The sequence below is a fragment of the Bombina bombina genome, chromosome 7, assembly GCF_027579735.1.
Source record: "Bombina bombina isolate aBomBom1 chromosome 7, aBomBom1.pri, whole genome shotgun sequence".
In the NCBI taxonomy this organism is placed as follows: Eukaryota; Metazoa; Chordata; class Amphibia; order Anura; family Bombinatoridae; genus Bombina; species Bombina bombina.
In genome coordinates, this window is record NC_069505.1 from 146774115 (window position 1) to 146794516 (window position 20402).

At 41.1% G+C, this 20402-nt stretch overlaps 1 protein-coding gene across 9 annotated transcripts in view; it reads left to right on the top strand.

Annotated features, from left to right (window-relative positions):
• ANO5 (anoctamin 5) overlaps positions 1–20402 on the top strand; it is a 599368-nt gene that overhangs the window by 117702 nt on the left and 461264 nt on the right. For 5 of the 9 annotated variants that reach the window (XM_053720371.1, XM_053720372.1, XM_053720375.1 and 2 more), the window contains one exon: positions 16230–16271. The exons of the other annotated variants lie outside the window; for them this stretch is intronic. In XM_053720371.1, coding sequence (XP_053576346.1) covers positions 16230–16271 — 42 coding nt within the window. The remainder of the gene's footprint in view (positions 1–16229; positions 16272–20402) is intronic. 9 annotated transcript variants of the gene reach the window in all.

Sequence of the window (20402 nt, forward strand, 5' to 3'; positions counted from 1 at the left end):
CCGTGATTCTTTCGGGAGGCTGCCGTCCGGCAGTCTCGTAAGCCAATCTGATGATGCTTTTAATCCAAAAAGAGAGAGAGGTAGAAGTTGCTTTTTGACCTCTCCTTTTACCGGAATAAACAACAAACAAGGAAGATGTTTGTCTAAAATCCTTTGTAGCATCTAAATAGAATTTTAGAGCGCGAACAACATCCAGATTGTGCAACAAACGTTCCTTCTTTGACACTGGTTTCGGACACAGAGAAGGTACGATAATCTCCTGGTTAATGTTTTTGTTAGAAACAACTTTTGGAAGAAAACCAGGTTTAGTACGTAAAACCACCTTATCTGCATGGAACACCAGATAAGGAGGAGAACACTGCAGAGCAGATAATTCTGAAACTCTTCTAGCAGAAGAAATCGCAACTAAAAACAAAACTTTCCAAGATAATAACTTAATATCAACGGAATGTAAGGGTTCAAACGGAACCCCCTGAAGAACTGAAAGAACTAAGTTGAGACTCCAAGGAGGAGTCAAAGGTTTGTAAACAGGCTTAATTCTAACCAGAGCCTGAACAAAGGCTTGAACATCTGGCACAGCTGCCAGCTTTTTGTGAAGTAACACAGACAAGGCAGAAATCTGTCCCTTCAGGGAACTAGCAGATAATCCTTTTTCCAATCCTTCTTGAAGGAAGGATAGAATCTTAGGAATCTTAACCTTGTCCCAAGGGAATCCTTTAGATTCACACCAACAGATATATTTTTTCCAAATTTTGTGGTAAATCTTTCTAGTTACAGGCTTTCTGGCCTGAACAAGAGTATCGATAACAGAATCTGAGAACCCTCGCTTCGATAAGATCAAGCGTTCAATCTCCAAGCAGTCAGCTGGAGTGAAACCAGATTCGGATGTTCGAACGGACCCTGAACAAGAAGGTCTCGTCTCAAAGGTAGCTTCCAAGGTGGAGCCGATGACATATTCACCAGATCTGCATACCAAGTCCTGCGTGGCCACGCAGGAGCTATCAAGATCACCGACGCCCTCTCCTGATTGATCCTGGCTACCAGCCTGGGGATGAGAGGAAACGGCGGGAACACATAAGCTAGTTTGAAGGTCCAAGGTGCTACTAGTGCATCCACTAGAGCCGCCTTGGGATCCCTGGATCTGGACCCGTAGCAAGGAACTTTGAAGTTCTGACGAGAGGCCATCAGATCCATGTCTGGAATGCCCCACAGCTGAGTGACTTGGGCAAAGATTTCCGGATGGAGTTCCCACTCCCCCGGATGCAATGTCTGACGACTCAGAAAATCCGCTTCCCAATTTTCCACTCCTGGGATGTGGATAGCAGACAGGTGGCAGGAGTGAGACTCCGCCCATAGAATGATTTTGGTCACTTCTTCCATCGCTAGGGAACTCCTTGTTCCCCCCTGATGGTTGATGTACGCAACAGTTGTCATGTTGTCTGATTGAAACCGTATGAACTTGGCCCTCGCTAGCTGAGGCCAAGCCTTGAGAGCATTGAATATCGCTCTCAGTTCCAGAATATTTATCGGTAGAAGAGATTCTTCCCGAGACCAAAGACCCTGAGCTTTCAGGGATCCCCAGACCGCGCCCCAGCCCATCAGACTGGCGTCGGTCGTGACGATGACCCACTCCGGTCTGCGGAATGTCATCCCTTGTGACAGGTTGTCCAGGGACAGCCACCAACGGAGTGAGTCTCTGGTCCTCTGATTTACTTGTATCTTCGGAGACAAGTCTGTATAGTCCCCATTCCACTGACTGAGCATGCACAGTTGTAATGGTCTTAGATGAATGCGCGCAAAAGGAACTATGTCCATTGCCGCTACCATCAAACCGATCACTTCCATGCACTGCGCTATGGAAGGAAGAGGAACGGAATGAAGTATCCGACAAGAGTCTAGAAGTTTTGTTTTTCTGGCCTCTGTCAGAAAAATCCTCATTTCTAAGGAGTCTATTATTGTTCCCAAGAAGGGAACCCTTGTTGACGGAGATAGAGAACTCTTTTCCACGTTCACTTTCCATCCGTGAGATCTGAGAAAGGCCAGGACAATGTCCGTGTGAGCCTTTGCTTGAGGAAGGGACGACGCTTGAATCAGAATGTCGTCCAAGTAAGGTACTACAGCAATGCCCCTTGGTCTTAGCACAGCTAGAAGGGACCCTAGTACCTTTGTGAAAATCCTTGGAGCAGTGGCTAATCCGAAAGGAAGCGCCACGAACTGGTAATGCTTGTCCAGGAATGCGAACCTTAGGAACCGATGATGTTCCTTGTGGATAGGAATATGTAGATACGCATCCTTTAAATCCACCGTGGTCATGAATTGACCTTCCTGGATGGAAGGAAAAATAGTTCGAATGGTTTCCATCTTGAACGATGGAACCTTGAGAAACTTGTTTAAGATCTTGAGATCTAAGATTGGTCTGAACGTTCCCTCTTTTTTGGGAACTATGAACAGATTGGAGTAGAACCCCATCCCTTGTTCTCTTAATGGAACAGGATGAATCACTCCCATTTTTAACAGGTCTTCTACACAATGTAAGAATGCCTGTCTTTTTATGTGGTCTGAAGACAACTGAGACCTGTGGAACCTCCCCCTTGGGGGAAGCCCCTTGAATTCCAGAAGATAACCTTGGGAGACTATTTCTAGCGCCCAAGGATCCAGAACATCTCTTGCCCAAGCCTGAGCGAAGAGAGAGAGTCTGCCCCCCACCAGATCCGGTCCCGGATCGGGGGCCAACATTTCATGCTGTCTTGGTAGCAGTGGCAGGTTTCTTGGCCTGCTTTCCCTTGTTCCAGCCTTGCATTGGTCTCCAAGCTGGCTTGGCTTGAGAAGTATTACCCTCTTGCTTAGAGGACGTAGCACTTTGGGCTGGTCCGTTTCTACGAAAGGGACGAAAATTAGGTTTATTTTTTGCCTTGAAAGGCCGATCCTGAGGAAGGGCGTGGCCCTTACCCCCAGTGATATCAGAGATAATCTCTTTCAAGTCAGGGCCAAACAGCGTTTTCCCCTTGAAAGGAATGTTAAGTAGCTTGTTCTTGGAAGACGCATCAGCTGACCAAGATTTCAACCAAAGCGCTCTGCGCGCCACAATAGCAAACCCTGAATTCTTAGCCGCTAACCTAGCCAATTGCAAAGTGGCGTCTAGGGTGAAAGAATTAGCCAATTTGAGAGCATTGATTCTGTCCATAATCTCCTCATAAGGGGGAGAATCACTATCGACCGCCTTTATCAGCTCATCGAACCAGAAACATGCGGCTGTAGCTACAGGGACAATGCATGAAATAGGTTGTAGAAGGTAACCCTGCTGAACAAACATCTTTTTAAGTAAACCTTCTAATTTTTTATCCATAGGATCTTTGAAAGCACAACTATCCTCTATGGGTATAGTGGTGCGTTTGTTTAAAGTGGAAACCGCTCCCTCGACCTTGGGGACTGTCTGCCATAAGTCCTTTCTGGGGTCGACCATAGGAAACAATTTTTTAAATATGGGGGGAGGGACGAAAGGAATACCGGGCCTTTCCCATTCTTTATTAACAATGTCCGCCACCCCGCTTGGGTATAGGAAAAGCTTCTGGGAGTCCCGGGACCTCTAGGAACTTGTCCATTTTACATAGTTTCTCTGGGATGACCAACTTGTCACAATCATCCAGAGTGGATAATACCTCCTTGAGCAGAATGCGGAGATGTTCCAACTTAAATTTAAACGTAATCACATCAGGTTCAGCTTGTTGAGAAATGTTCCCTGAATCAGTAATTTCTCCCTCAGACAAAACCTCCCTGGCCCCATCAGACTGGGTTAGGGGCCCTTCAGAACCATTATTATCAGCGTCGTCATGCTCTTCAGTATCTAAAACAGAGCAGTCACGTTTACGCTGGTAAGTGTTCATTTTGGCTAAAATGTTTTTGACAGAATTATCCATTACAGCCGTTAATTGTTGCATAGTAAGGAGTATTGGCGTGCTAGATGTACTAGGGGCCTCCTGAGTGGGCAAGACTCGTGTAGACGAAGGAGGGAATGATGCAGTACCATGCTTACTCCCCTCACTTGAGGAATCATCTTGGGCATCATTGTCATTGTCACATAAATCACATTTATTTAAATGAATAGGAATTCTGGCTTCCCCACATTCAGAACACAGTCTATCTGGTAGTTCAGACATGTTAAACAGGCATAAACTTGATAACAAAGTACAAAAAACGTTTTAAAATAAAACCGTTACTGTCACTTTAAATTTTAAACTGAACACACTTTATTACTGCAATTGCGAAAAAACATGAAGGAATTGTTCAAAATTCACCAAATTTTCACCACAGTGTCTTAAAGCCTTAAAAGTATTGCACACCAAATTTGGAAGCTTTAACCCTTAAAATAACGGAACCGGAGCCGTTTTTAACTTTAACCCCTTTACAGTCCCTGGTATCTGCTTTGCTGAGACCCAACCAAGCCCAAATGGGAATACGATACCAAATGACGCCTTCAGAAAGTCTTTTCTAAGTATCAGAGCTCCTCTCACATGCGACTGCATGTCATGCCTCTCAAAAACAAGTGCGCAACACCGGCGCGAAAATGAGGCTCTGCCTATGATTTGGGAAAGCCCCTAAATAATAAGGAGTCTAAAACAGTGCCTGCCGATATTATTATATCAAAATACCCAGATAAAATGATTCCTCAAGGCTAAATATGTGTTAATAATGAATCGATTTAGCCCAGAAAAAGTCTACAGTCTTAATAAGCCCTTGTGAAGCCCTTATTTACGATCTTTATAAACATGGCTTACCGGATCCCATAGGGAAAATGACAGCTTCCAGCATTACATCGTCTTGTTAGAATGTGTCATACCTCAAGCAGCAAGAGACTGCTCACTGTTCCCCCAACTGAAGTTAATTGCTCTCAACAGTCCTGTGTGGAACAGCCATGGATTTTAGTGACGGTTGCTAAAATCATTTTCCTCATACAAACAGAAATCTTCATCTCTTTTCTGTTTCTGAGTAAATAGTACATACCAGCACTATTTTAAAATAACAAACTCTTGATTGAATAATAAAAACTACAGTTAAACACTAAAAAACTCTGAGCCATCTCCGTGGAGATGTTGCCTGTACAACGGCAAAGAGAATGACTGGGGTAGGCGGAGCCTAGGAGGGATCATGTGACCAGCTTTGCTGGGCTCTTTGCCATTTCCTGTTGGGGAAGAGAATATCCCACAAGTAAGGATGACGCCGTGGACCGGACACACCTATGTTGGAGAAATAAAAAAGCCCCCCAAAATAAAAACACCCTCTAACTAGTGTTCCTTCTAAGGCCAGTTTTTTGAGCGGCACAGCAGTGAAACAGTTTATTAGAGCAATTGGCAAACACTACACAATGGAGAATGCAAAGTGTTGTTCCTTTATTAGCTGTTTCACTGCTGGGCCGCTCACAAAACTGGGCTTAGAGGGAACACTGCCCCTAACCTACAATAAACTACCAATAGCCCTTAAAAGGGCCTTTTGTAGGCTATTGCCCTAAAGAAATCAGCTCTTTTACCTGTAAAAATAAACAAAAACAAAAAAACTAACACTAACCCCAAAATAGCCAATAGGACGAGAGCTACTGAAATCCTATTGGCTAATTTGAAAAGGCAATATGATTTCAGTAGAAGAATCAAACCGGCCAATAGGAATGCAAGGTATGCCATTTTGAAGCTCTACCTTACATTCAACGTCAGTGTATGGCGGTGACCGTATGAAGAGGACGCTCCACGTAGGATGGGATCCACTTCCAGGATAGCTCCGGACCGCCGGGATGACGATAGACGCTCTTGCGATTTTATGAAGGTCTCGCCGCCTGGATGGAGATAGATGTCCGGACTTCAGGAACAGTGAGTAGATATTCTGGGGTTAGTGTTAGGTTTCTTTTTCTTTCATGTAATTAGCAAGAGTCCATGAGCTAGTGACGTATGGGATATACATTCCTACCAGGAGGGGCAAAGTTTCCCAAACCTCAAAATGCCTATAAATACACCCCTCACCACACCCACAAATCAGTTTTACAAACTTTGCCTCCTATGGAGGTGGTGAAGTAAGTTTGTGCTAGATTCTAAGTTGATATGCGCTCCGCAGCAGGTTGGAGCCCGGTTTTCCTCTCAGCGTGCAGTGAATGTCAGAGGGATGTGAGGAGAGTATTGCCTATTTGAATGCAGTGATCTCCTTCTACGGGGTCTATTTCATAGGTTCTCTGTTATCGGTCGTAGAGATTCATCTCTTACCTCCCTTTTCAGATCGACGATATACTCTTATATATACCATTTCCTCTACTGATTCTCGTTTCAGTACTGGTTTGGCTTTCTACTACATGTAGATGAGTGTCCTGGGGTAAGTAAGTCTTATATTTAGAACTTTATTTAAAAAGTGCCCAACCATAGCTTAGAGTGTCACAGAAAATATGTATTCAAACATTTATTTGCCTTGACTCAGGATGTTCAACATTCCTTATTTCAGACAGTCAGTTTCATATTTGGGATAATGCATATGAATAATTCATTTTTTTCTTACCTTAAAAATTTGACTTTCCCTGTGGGCTGTTAGGCTCGCGGGGGCTGAAAAAGCTTCATTTTATTGCGTCATTCTTGGCGCAGACTTTTTTGGCGCAAAAATTATTTTCTGTTTCCGGCGTCATACGTGTCGCCGGAAGTTGCGTCATTTTTGACGTTCTTTTGCGCCAAAAGTGTCGGCGTTCCGGATGTGACGTCATTTTTGGGCGTCACTTTTGTCTCCACATTATTTAAGTCTCATTGATTTTTTGCTTCTGGTTGCTAGAAGCTTATTCTCTGGCATTTTTTTTTCCCATTCCTGAAACTGTCATTTAAGGAATTTGATCAATTTTGCTTTATATGTTGTTTTTTCTATTACATATTGCAAGATGTCCCTCGTTGAAGCTGAGTCAGAAGATACTTCTGGAATATCCCTGCCTGGGCCTGGAGCTACCAAAGCTAAATGTATCTACTGTAAGCTTATGGTATCTGTTCCTCCAGCTGTTGTTTGTACTGTTTTGTCATGACAAACTGTTTATGCAGATAATATTTCCTTTAAGTACTGTTACATTACCTGTTGCTGTTCTGTCAACATCTAATACTCAGTGTTCCTGATAACATAAGAGATTTTGTTTTTAAATCCATTAAGAAGGCTATGTCTGTTATTCCTCCTTCTAGTAAATGTAAAAAGTCTTTTAAAACTTCTAATTTTTCAGATGAATTTTTAAATGAACATCATCATTCTGATTATGATAATGGTTCTTCTGGTTCAGAGGATTCTGTCTCAGAGGTTGATGCTGATAAATCTTCATATTTATTTAAAATGAAATTTATTCGTTCTTTACTTAAAGAAGTCCTAATTGCATTAGAAATTGAGGATTCTGGTCCTCTTGATACTAAATCTAAACGTTTAGATAAGGTTTTTAAATCTCCTGTAGTTATTCCAGAAGTTTTTTCCTGTCCCTAGTGCTATTTCTGAAGTAATTTCCAGGGAATGGAATAATTTGGGTAATTCATTTACTCCTTCTAAACGTTTTAAGCAATTATATCCTGTGCAATCTGACAGATTAGAGTTTTGGGACAAAATCCCTAAAGTTGATGGGGCTGTCTCTCCTCTTGTTAAGCGTACTATTCCTACGGCAGATGGTACTTCCTTAAGGATCCTTTAGATAGGAAAATTGAATCCTTTCTAAGAAAAGCTTACTTGTGTTCAGGTAATCTTCTTAGACCTGCTATATCTTTAGCGGATGTTGCTGCAGCTTCATCTTTTGGTTAGAAGCTTTAGCGCAACAAGTAACAGATCATAATTCTCATAGCATTTTTATTCTTCAACATGCTAATAATTTTATTTGTAATACCATCTTTGATATCATTAGAGTTGATGTCAGGTATATGTCTCTAGCTATTTTAGCTAGAAGAGCTTTATGGCTTAAGACTTGGAACGCTGTTATGTCTTCTAAGTCTACTCTGCTTTCCCTTTCTTTCCAGGGTAATGATCGTTTTCATTCCTTTTGTCACAACAAGGAACAAAAACCTGATCCTTCATCCTCAGGAGCGGTATCAGTTTGGAAACCATCTCCAGTCTGGAATAAATCCAAGCCTTTTAGAAAATCAAAGCCAGCTCCTAAGTCCACATGAAGGTGCGGCCCTCATTCCAGCTCAGCTGGTAGGGGGCAGATTACGTTTTTTCTAAGAAATTTGGATCAATTCCGTTCACAATCTTTGGATTCAGAACATTGTTTCAGAAGGGTACAGAATTGGCTTCAAGATAAGGCCTCCTGCAAAGAGATTTTTTCTTTCCCGTGTCCCAGTAAACCCAGCGAAGACTCAAGCATTTCTGAAATGTGTTTCAGATCTAGAGTTGGCTGGAGTAATTATGCCAGTTCCAGTTCTGGAACAGGGACTGGGGTTTTTATTCAAATCTCTTCATTGTACCAAAGAAGGAAAATTCCTTCAGACCAGTTCTGGATCTCAAAATATTGAATCGTTATGTAAGGATACCAACATTCAAAATGGTAACTGTAAGGACTATCCTGCCTTTTGTTCAACAAGGGCATTATTTGTCTACTATAGTTTTACAGGATGCATATCTGCATATTCCGATTCATCCAGATCACTATCAGTTTCTGAGATTCTCTTTCCTAGATAAGCATTACCAGTTTGTGGCTCTGCCGTTTGGCCTAGCTACAGCTCCAAGAATTTTTTACGAAGGTTCTCGGTGCCCTTCTGTCTGTAATCAGAGAACAGGGTATTGTGGTATTCCTTATTTGGACGATATCTTGGTACTTGCTCAGTCTTCATATTTAGCAGAATCTCATTCGAATCGACTTGTGTTGTTTCTTCAACATCATGGTTGGAGGATCAATTTACCAAAAAGTTCATTGATTCCTCAGACTTAGGTAACCTTTTTAGGTTTTCAGATAGATTCAGTATCCATGACTCTATCTTTGATAGACATGAGACATCTAAAGTTGATATCAGCTTGTCGAAACCTTCAGTCACAATCTTTCCCTTCGGTAGCCTTATGCATGGAAATTTTAGGTCTTATGACTGCGGCATCGGACGCGATCCCCTTTGCTCGTTGTGACATGCGGCCTCTTCAGCTCTGTATGCTGAACCAGTGGTGCAGGGATTACACAAAGATATCTCAATTAATATCTTTAACACCGATTGTACGACACTCTCTGACGTGGTGGACAGATCACCATCGTTTAGTACAGGGGGCTTCTTTTGTTCTTCCGACCTGGACTGTAATTTCAACAGATGCAAGTCTTACAGGTTGGGGAGCTGTGTGGGGGTCTCTGACAGCACAAGGGGTTTGGGAATCTCAGGAGGTGAGATTACCGATCAATATTTTGGAACTCCGTGCAATTTTCAGAGCTCTTCAGTCTTGGCCTCTTCTGAAGAGAGAATCGTTCATTTGTTTTCAGACAGTCAATGTCACAACTGTGGCATACATCAATCATCAAGGAGGGACTCACAGTCCTCTGGCTATGAAAGAAGTATCTCGAATTCTGGTTTGGGCGGAATCCAGCTCCTGTCTAATCTCTGCGGTTCATATTCCAGGAATAGTCAATTGGGAAGCGGATTATCTCAGTCGCCAAACGTTGCATCCGGGCAAATGGTCTCTTCACCCAGAGGTATTTCTTCAGATTGTTCAAATGTGGGAACTTCCAGAAATAGATCTGATGGCTTCTCATCTAAACAAGAAACTTCCCAGGTATCTGTCCAGATCCCGGGATCCTCAGGCGGAGGCAGTGGATGCATTATCACTTCCTTGGAAGTATCATCCTGCCTATATCTTTCCGCCTCTAGTTCTTCTTCCAAGAGTAATCTCCAAGATTCTGAAGGAATGCTCGTTTGTTCTGCTGGTAGCTCCAGCATGGCCTCTCAGGTTTTGGTATGCGGATCTTGTCCGGATGGCCTCTTGCCAACCGTGGACTCTTCCGTTAAGACCAGACCTTCTATCGCAAGGTCCTTTTTTCCATCAGGATCTCAAATCCTTAAATTTAAAGGTATGGAGATTGAATGCTTGATTCTTGGTCAAAGAGGTTTCTCTGACTCTGTGAATAATACTATGTTACAGGCCCGTAATTCTGTATCTAGAGAGATATATTATAGAGTCTGGAAGACTTATATTTCTTGGTGTCTTTCTCATCATTTTTCCTGGCATTCTTTTAGAATTCTGAGAATTTTACAGTTTCTTCAGGATGGTTTGGATAAAGGTTTGTCCGCAAGTTCCTTGAAAGGTCAAATCTCTGCTCTTTCTGTTCTTTTTCACAGAAAGATTGCTAATCTTCCTGATATTCATTGTTTTGTACAAGTCTTGGTTCGTATTAAACCTGTCATTAAGTCAATTTCTCCTCCTTGGAGTTTGAATTTGGTTCTGGGGGCTCTTCAAGCTCCTCCTTTTGAACCTATGCATTCATTGGACATTAAATTACTTTCTTGGAAAGTTTTGTTCCTTTTGGCCATCTCTTCTGCCAGAAGAGTCTCTGAATTGTCTGCTCTTTCTTGTGAGTCTCCTTTTCATCAGGATAAGGCAGTGTTGCGAACTTCTTTTGAATTTTTACCTAAGGTTGTGAATTCCAACAACATTAGTAGAGAAATTGTAGTTCCTTCATTATGCCCTAATCCTAAGAATTCTAAGGAGAAATCATTGCATTCTTTGGATGTTGTTAGAGCTTTGAAATATTATGTTGAAGCTACTAAGACTTTCCGAAAGACTTCTAGTCTATTTGTCATCTTTTCCGGTTCTAGAAAAGGCCAGAAAGCTTCTGCCATTTCTTTGGCATCTTGGTTGAAATCTTTAATTCATCATGCCTATGTTGAGTCGGGTAAAACTCCGCCTCAGAGGATTACAGCTCATTCTACTAGGTCAGTTTCTACTTCCTGGGCGTTTAGGAATGAAGCTTCGGTTGATCAAATTTGCAAAGCAGCAACTTGGTCTTCTTTGCATACTTTTTCTAAATTCTACCATTTTGATGTGTTTTCTTCTTTTGAAGCAGTTTTTGGTAGAAAAGTACATAGCAGCTGTTTCAGTTTGAATCTTCTGCTTATGTTTTCATTTAAACTTTATTTTGGGTGTGGATTATTTTCAGCAGGAATTGGCTGTCTTTATTTTATCCCTCCCTCTCTAGTGACTCTTGCGTGGAAAGATCCACATCTTGGGTAGTCATTATCCCATACGTCACTAGCTCATGGACTCTTGCTAATTACATGAAAGAAAACATAATTTATGTAAGAACTTACCTGATAAATTCATTTCTTTCATATTAGCAAGAGTCCATGAGGCCCACCCTTTTTTGTGGTGGTTATGATTTTTTTGTATAAAGCACAATTATTCCAATTCCTTATTTTTTATGCTTTCGCACTTTTTTTCTCATCACCCCACTTCTTGGCTATTCGTTAAACTGATTTGTGGGTGTGGTGAGGGGTGTATTTATAGGCATTTTGAGGTTTGGGAAACTTTGCCCCTCCTGTTAGGAATGTATATCCCATACGTCACTAGCTCATGGACTCTTGCTAATATGAAAGAAATGAATTTATCAGGTAAGTTCTTACATAAATTATGTTTTTTGTTTTGTTTTTTGGGTGTTTTTTTTTTTTTTTTTTTTTTAGATTAGGGATGGGCACTTTGTAAAAGAGCTGAATGCCCTTTTCAAGGGCTATTGGTAATTTATTGTAGGTTAGCGGGTGTTTTATTGGGGGGGGGGTTATTTTCATAGGGCAATTAGATTAGGTGTAATTGTTTTTATTTTTGTTAATTTTGCTTAGTATTTTTTGTAAGCTTAGTATTTTTTATTTTCATAATTTAGTGTTTTATTATTTTTTGTAATTTTAGACTGTTATTTTTTTCGTAGTGTTAGGTTTTTTAAATTTTGTAATTTTTTATTTTTTTATTTTAAGATAGTTATATTGTAATTTTAATTTAAAGTTAGAGGGGGATGTTAGGTTTAGGGGTTAATAGTTCAGTGTTTTGCGATGTGGGGGGCTGGCGGTTTAGGGGTTAATCATTTTATTTAGTGGAGGCAATGTGGGGGGGCCAGAGGTTTAGGGTTTAATCATTTTATTTAGTGGTGGCGATGTCGGGAGCCGCGGATTAGGGGTTAATAACTTTATTTAGGTGTCAGGGGCGGCGGATTATGGGTGTTTCGACTTGGGGTTTATGTTAGGGTGTTAGGTTTAAACGTATCTTTTTATCCCAATAGACAATAGACATCAATGAGGTTTCGTTACAGAGATTTTTCATTCCGCACTTTTCAGTAACTCGTAATGGCAGTGCTATGGAGAGAGAAATAACGCAACTTTTTTGGCGTTAGTTTCACTCCCTGTTTAGCACAAAACTCGTAATCTAGGCGTCTAAGGATTTTACTTTAATTGGGTGCTTTCATATGTTTTTTTTTTCCCACAGACATGCTGGTAATAGATTTTCCATATTGACCGCTGGCCCCATTTCAGCAACTTGCTTAATTAAGCTTTAACTAACTAATTTAAGTAATGTATTAGCTGTTCTCTAGGCATCTGTGAATGCTCCTGACTGTAACTAGCAAAGTGGTTTTGTACATTTCTCCTTGCAAATGTACATTTATAAAAATATTATATAAAGTATGTTAGCAGCCAAAGTACAACCGCGTACGTTTTTAGGAAACAATCTCAGTATACGTTAAAGTCAGGAGGGTTTTAAGACTTTAATCATTTGTTTTCTGAAGAGGCTTATATGTCTACCATTAGGAATTCAATTCAGTGAATAAAAACTGACTGCACGTATGTGCTTAGGGGCATATTAAAGGGATACTAAACCCAATTTTTTCTTTAATGATACAGATAGAACATTAACATTAGCAATTTTAAACAACTTTTTAATTTACTCCTATTATCAATTTTTCTTTATTCTCTTGCTATTTTTATTTAAAAATGCAATAATGTAAAGCTAGGAGCCGGTCCATTTACTAATTGTAGTGACCAATAAGCAAGCACTATCCATGGTGCTGAACCTAAAATGGGCCGGTTCCTAAGCTTTACATTCCTGCCTTTTAAATAAAAATAGCAAGAGAATGAAGAACATTGATAATAGGAGTAAATGAGAAAGTTGCTTAAAATTGCATGCTCTATCTGAATCATGAATGAAAAAATGTGGGTTTAGTATCCCTTTAAAAGAGGCCCTAAAGCACAACTAAATATAAATGTATGGGTAATACCAGATGTTTCCTTTTACGCAATATGTATGTACTAGTCCTAAAGCCTGTTCACACGGGCCATTTCTTGCACTACAGCGGTCCCACCCCTTGCTCTCTTTTGCTCACTCTCCCCCCCTCTCTTTTGCTCACTCTCCCCCTCTCTTTTGCTCACTCTCCCCCTCTCTTTTGCTCACTCTCCCCCTCTCTTTTGCTCACTCTCCCCCTCTCTTTTGCTCACTCTCCCCCTCTCTTTTGCTCACTCTCCCCCTCTCTTTTGCTCACTCTCCCCCTCTCTTTTGCTCTCTCTCCCCCTCTCTTTTGCTCACTCTCCCCCTCTCTTTTGCTCACTCTCCCCCTCTCTTTTGCTCACTCTCCCCCTCTCTTTTGCTCACTCTCCCCCTCTCTTTTGCTCACTCTCCCCCTCTCTCTTGCTCTCTCTCCCCCTCTCTCTTGCTCTCTCTCCCCCTCTCTCTTGCTCTCTCTCCCCCTCTCTTGCTCTCTCTCCCCCTCTCTTGCTCTCTCTCCCCCTCTCTTGCTCTCTCTCCCCCTCTCTTTTGTGCTCTCTCTCTCCCCTCTCTTTTGTGCTCTCTCTCTCCCCTCTCTTTTGTGCTCTCTCTCTCTCCCCTCTCTTTTGTGCTCTCTCTCTCCCCTCTCTTGCTCTCTCTCTCCCCTCTTTTGCTCTCTCTTCACCCACTCTCTTTTGCTCTCTCTCCCCCCACTCTCTTTTGCTCTCTCTCCCCCCACTCTCTTTTGCTCTCTCTCCCCCCACTCTCTCTTGCTCTCTCTCCCCCCACTCTCTTTTGCTCTCTCTCCCCCCTCTCTTTTGCTCTCTCTTCCCCCACTCTCTCTTGCTCTCTCTCCCCCCACTCTCTTTTGCTCTCTCTCCCCCCACTCTCTTTTGCTCTCTCTCCCCCCATTCTCTTTTGCTCTCTCTCCCCCCATTCTCTTTTGCTCTCTCTTCCCCCCCCTCTCTTTTGCTCTCTCTTCCCCCCCCCTCTCTTTTGCTCTCTCTTCCCCCCCCCTCTCTTTTGCTCTCTCTCCCCCCTCTCTTTTGCTCTCTCTCCCCCCTCTCTTTTGCTCTCTCTCCCCCCTCTCTTTTGCTCTCTCTCCCCCCTCTCTTTTGCTCTCTCTTCCCCCCCCTCTTTTGCTCTCTCTTCCCCCCCCCCTCTCTTTTGCTCTCTCTTCCCCCCCCCTCTCTTTTGCTCTCTCTTCCCCCCCCCTCTCTTTTGCTCTCTCTTCCCCCCCCCCTCTCTTTTGCTCTCTCTTCCCCCCCCTCTCTTTTGCTCTCTCTCTCCCCTCTCTTTTGCTCTCTCCCCCCCTCTCTTTTGCTCTCTCCCCCCCTCTCTTTTGCTCTCTCTTCCCCCCTCTCTTTTGCTCTCTCTTCCTCCCTCTCTTTTGCTCTCTCTCCCCCCCACCTCTCTTTTGCTCTCTTCCCCCCCCTCTCTTTTGCGCTCTCTTCCCCCCACCTCTCTTTTGCTCTCTCTTCCCCCCCACCTCTCTTTTGCTCTCTCTTCCCCCCCACCTCTCTTTTGCTCTCTCTTCCCCCCCACCTCTCTTTTGCTCTCTCTTCCCCCCCACCTCTCTTTTGCTCTCTCTTCCCCCCCACCTCTCTTTTGCTCTCTCTTCCCCCCCACCTCTCTTTTGCTCTCTCTTCCCCCCACCTCTCTTTTGCTCTCTCTTCCCCCCCTCTCCCCCCCTCTCTTTTGCTCTCTCTTCCCCCCCTCTCCCCCCCTCTCTTTTGCTCTCTCTTCCCCCCCCTCTTTTGCTCTCTCTTCCCCCCCTCTCTTGCTCTCCCCCCCCCTCTCTTTTGCTCTTTCCTATCTCTTTTTGTCTCTCCTGCTCTTTTTCTATTTTTCTCCCCTCTCTCTCTCTCGAACCATGCACCAGCCACGCCCACTTTCGCCGGAAATAGCATATCAGGTAAGGCCAGGTGTGTTTGTCCTGTGCTGTCTCTACTGCGCATGACGGCTTCGGACAAACACACTTTGCCTTTTATATTATAGGATACTTTCTGCTTGCACCTTGTATTTCATCGGAGCTTAATATACTTACAAATGTGTAATTTTTTTTGTTTCCTGACCAAGACCTTAAAGGCACACACAACTCTGTGAATGTCCAAAAGCTTTTAGAATTGCATTGTGTTTTTTTTTTTTTTTAAAGCAAAATGTTTCTGGCTTGGGTGGAAGCGTCCTTATTGCTATGTTTGAAAGCACAGAAGGCTTCACTGAAAACAGTGTTTTTTGTCGCCAGTTCTTTCGGCTGCCCTCCCAAAACTCATTCTTAGTCATTACTCCTGTTTTGACTCTCAATTGGCTTCAGACATGCTCACAGCGAATTCAGCACAGGAGTAAATCAAATGAGTAGAACTCATCTGTAGAGCATGGAAACAACTGGTTGTATTGAAGCCTTTTGCACTTTCAAGCTGAGCAATGAAGATGTTTCTTACCTGCATTTTTATGCTTTTAAATGCTTAACAATTATTTTCTTATGTCCCTTTTAGGAAAACATTTAAAGGGACAGTAAACCTTAAATATAATGTTATATAATTCTGCACATAGTGCAGAATTATATAACATTATATTAGCCAAACATTTATAAAACCTAATTTCCCCTATTAATTTAAAAAAAAAAAATGCTGTTTCATAGACCCTGCTCTCTGCGGGAAATTAGGTTTTATAAATGTTTGGCTAATATAATGTTATATAATTCTGCACTATGTGCAGAATTATATAACATTATTTTTAAAGTTTACTGACACTTTAAATATCATAATTTCTGTTCAGCAAACAAAAAGTTAACTTCTTTCTATGAAAGCTTCAAAGGCATCACAGCCTCTCCTGAAGCGCAATCCTTTAATTTATTCCCACACTGTCTCTGGACTGGCTTTGTTCCTTCAGACCCTAAACTGAAATATCTCCATAATCATTGAGTTTATTGGTGTTTGAGGTGCATGTTGTGTCCTATATGCTTAATGTCTGTCTCCTGAAAAGATTGTTATTATGTTAATTTGAAAATCACTTTTTTGTTGGTTACTCCACAGAAATGGCGCAAGCATGGCCTATTCTTGAAGAGTCGTCTCAGGGTAAACCAGTTCTTGGTTTTGTTTTGGTCTGCCTTTCTGCTTTAGTGTTTGGGCTTCTGTGCATTTGTTTTGGGAAGATCTAATTGTTACTGTCTGTAGCATAACTACCCACTGGTCTCACTATACAACCTGCTAGAGCTAGGAGAATCTGAGAGGTTTTATCACAAATTTACATTTTTGTTGGTCATGCAGTTCCTGCAAAGTTATCTGTATGGCCCTTTAAATAGAACATGTATGAAGCGTTTCTATAGTGCAGGCTACGGTTAGGCTGGGGAACATATTTTATCAGTGTTAATAGGGTTATTATTCTTTATTTTAAAAAAAAATTCAAAAGTGATTTTTTTTTGTGTTTTCCCTTTGCCAAGTCACTGGCTTTACTCCCAGCGGTAGCCCCAGCCCCCTTTTTTTTCCCCTGTTTTTTTTTTCTCCGCTAGCTGGAGCCTCTGTGACTAGATTTCAACTGCAATAGTTGTGGACTGATCTTTAACATATTCGAACCTGATTTTTAGTGCGTGCCAGTCCCAGGAAGGGGGTAAGCACCCATACAGGAGCTGCCAGGGGGGAATTAGGGCTTCATTTGTTTATTGGGGCTTGTTAAACTTACTACATTGGGAGATTGTACAAATGTCTGAGGGTGTGTTATTACAGTGTAGAAATCTCCCTACCAGGTTTTCTCTGTACTGTTTAAGGTGTCATTAAAGGGACACTGAACCCATTTTTTTTCTTTTGTGATTCAGATAGAGCATGCAATTGTAAGCAACTTTCTAATTTACTCCTATTATTAATTAATTATTTATTATTAATTATTATCAATGTTTATTTGTTCTCTTGCTATCTTTATTTGAAAAAGAAGGCATCTAACCTTACATTCTTGCATTTCAAATAAAGATACTCCTATTATCAAATTTTCTTCATTCTCTTGGTATCTTTATTTTAAATGCAAGAATGTAAGGTTAGATGCCGGCCCATTTTTGGTGAACAACCTGGGTTGTCCTTGCTGATTGGTGGATAAATTCATCCACCAATAAAGTGCTGTCCAGAGACTCAACCAAAAAAAAAAGCTTAGATGCCTTCTTTTTCAAATAAAGATAGCAAGAGAACGAAGAAAATTTGATAATAGGAGTAAATTAGAAAGTTGCTTAAAATTGCATGCTCTATCTGAATCACAAAATAAAAAATTTGGTTCAGTGTCCCTTTAAATACTATTATTTAAGTGCAAATATGGAACAAACTGTTTATCCCCACTGATATTTATTTAGAGGAGTCAGTTTCTGATATCCCTCTAGCTACAAATATTTGTATTTTTGTTTATTTAGCAAACCTGTTCCAGTATGGTCAATCAAATCTGTAAGTATTGTGTACCTCAAAATTTGCATGCAAACCAAACACAACCTTTCACTTCTCATAGGCAGAGAGGATTCCGTGCTCCCTATCAGAGATTCACATTCCGGGTGTGAATAATTGGAAAGCAGACTAACTCAGTTGTCAATCAGTCCATCCAGGAGAATGGTCTCTCCATCAGGATGTATTCAATCAACTGTTAATTAAATGGGGCCTACCAGACATAGATCTGATGGCTTCACACTTAAATGTGTAGTATAGTCAAAATGAAACTTTCATGATTCAGATAGAGCATGCAATTTTAAGCAACTTTCTAATTCGTTATCTTGCTATCTTTATTTGAAAAAGCTGGAATCTAAGCATTGAAGCCGGCCCATTTTTGGTTCAGAACCTGGGTAGTGCTTGCTGATTGGTGTCCAAATGTAGCCATCCAATCAGCAAGTGCAACCCAGGTGTTGAACCAAAAATGGTTGCTTTCCAGCTTTTAAAAATAAAAATACCAAGAGATTGAAGAAAAAATGATGATAGGAGTAAATTAAAAAGTTACTTAAAATTGCATGCTCTATCTAAATAATGAAAGTTTATTTTTGACTAAACTATCCCTTTAAATCACAAACTTCCAAAGTACTGTGCAAGATCAAGAGATCCAAGGGAGCAAATGATAGACACCTTGGTATGTCCATTAAAATTCCATCTAGCATACCTGTTTCCTCCATTTGTTCTACTGAGAGTCATTGCTCAGACCAAACAAGAGTCGGCATCAATAATAATTGCTCCAGCTTGGCCCTGCAGGACATGGTATACAAACCTAGTACAGATGTCAACAATGCCTACATGGCATCTTCCTCTGAGACAAGACCTCTTACCACAAGGTCCGCTTTTCCATCAGGATCTCAAATCTCTAAGTTTGACAGCATGGAGGTTGAACGCCTAATTTTGAGACATAAAGTATGTAATCAATACTCTAATTCAGGCTAGGAAACCTGTGATTTAAAGGATTTACCACAACATTTGGAAAGCATATTTTTTGTGGTACTCCAAGGTGTTTTTTTTGGTTTTCCTTTCAGATCCAGAGAATCCATCAGTTCTCACAAGGTGGCCTTTATAAGAGTTTATCAGCTAGTTCCCTGAAGGGTCAAATTTCAGTTTTATCTGATCTTTTCCATAAGAAGTGGACTACATTTACTGATGTTAAGACCTTTGTTCATGCATTAGTTAGAATTAGGCAAGTTGTAAGAATTATTTCTCCTCCCTGGAATTTTAACCTAGTTCTTTCAGTTCTTCAGGGTCCTCCATTAGAACCAATGCACTCTATAAACATTAAAGGGACAGTAAACACCAGAATTGTTGTTGTTTAAAAAGGTAGATAATCCCTTTATTACCCATTCCCCAATTTTGCATAACCAACACAGTTATAATAATATACTTTTTACCTCTGTGATTACCTTGTATCTATGCCTCTGCAAACTGCCCCCTTATTTCAGTTCTTTTGACAGACATGCATTTTTAGCCAATCAGTGCTTGCTCTTAGGAGCTTCACGTGCAGGAGCTCAATGTTATCTATATGAAACACATGAACTAACGCCCTCTAGTGGTGAAAAACTGTCAAAATGCTTTCCGATTAGAGGCAGTCTTCAAGGTCTAAGAAATTTTGCACATGAACCTCCTAGATTTAGCTTTCAACTAAGAATACCAAGAGAACAAACAAAATTGGTAATAAAAGTAAATTGGAAAGTTGTTTAAAATTACATGCCCTATTTAAATCATGAACAATTTTTTGTGACTTTACTGTCCCTTTAAGCTGCTGTCTTGGAAGGTGTATTTGGAGTATAGGTTGTGGCCTATTTTTCACCTATTGGGGTTTAGAGCCCAATATTCAAAAGCTTGCCCGCATGGAGAGAAATCATGCAATATCTTTGATTTTTTTTATTTATATCTATATTGTAATGTAGGTGTCTTTCCTTTACATCAAGAACCCTGCATAGGGAGATAAATATCTTTCAATTTAAAATTAGTGTTTCTAACTTTTTTTTTTTTTGTGACCTTTTATCTTGTCACCTGAGCGGAAAGGTTTTGAATTTCAGGCCCTTAGTCACAAGCTAGCAAAATTGCTCAGAGTTCCTACTTTCAAAATGGAGACTATTCTGACTATTTTGCCTTTTGTTCAGCAAGGTCAGTTTATGTCCACAATAGTTTAAAGGATGCTTACCATAATGTTCCTGTTCACAAGGAACATCATTAGTTTCTAAGGTTTACTTTTCTATACAAGTATTTTTAGTTTGTTGTTCTACCATTTGGTCTAGCTACAGCTCCCCGAATATTCTACAAGGTCTTGGGTGCCCTTATGTTTGTAATCAGAACTCAGGGTGTTACAGTGTTTCCTTAATTGGACGATATCTTGGTTCAAGCTCCATCTTCTCACGCTAGCAGACTGTTTTTGTTGTTGTTTCTTCAACAACATGGCTGAAAAATCAAATTTCCAAAGAGCTTGCTGGTTCCTCAGACAAAGGTTGTTTTCTCTTGTTAAGTGTAGTCAGTCCACGGGTCATCCATTACTTATGGGATTATATCTCTTCCCCAACAGGAAGTTGCAAGAGGATCACCCAAGCAGAGCTGCTATATAGCTCCTCCCCTCACATGTCATATCCAGTCATTCTCTTGCAACCTAACTAAAGATAGGTCGTTGTGAGAGGTCTGTGGTGTTTTTAAACTTAGTTTATTTCTTCAATCAAAAGTTTGTTATTTTAAATGGCACCGGAGTGTGCTGTTTCTTTCTCAGGCAGCATTAGA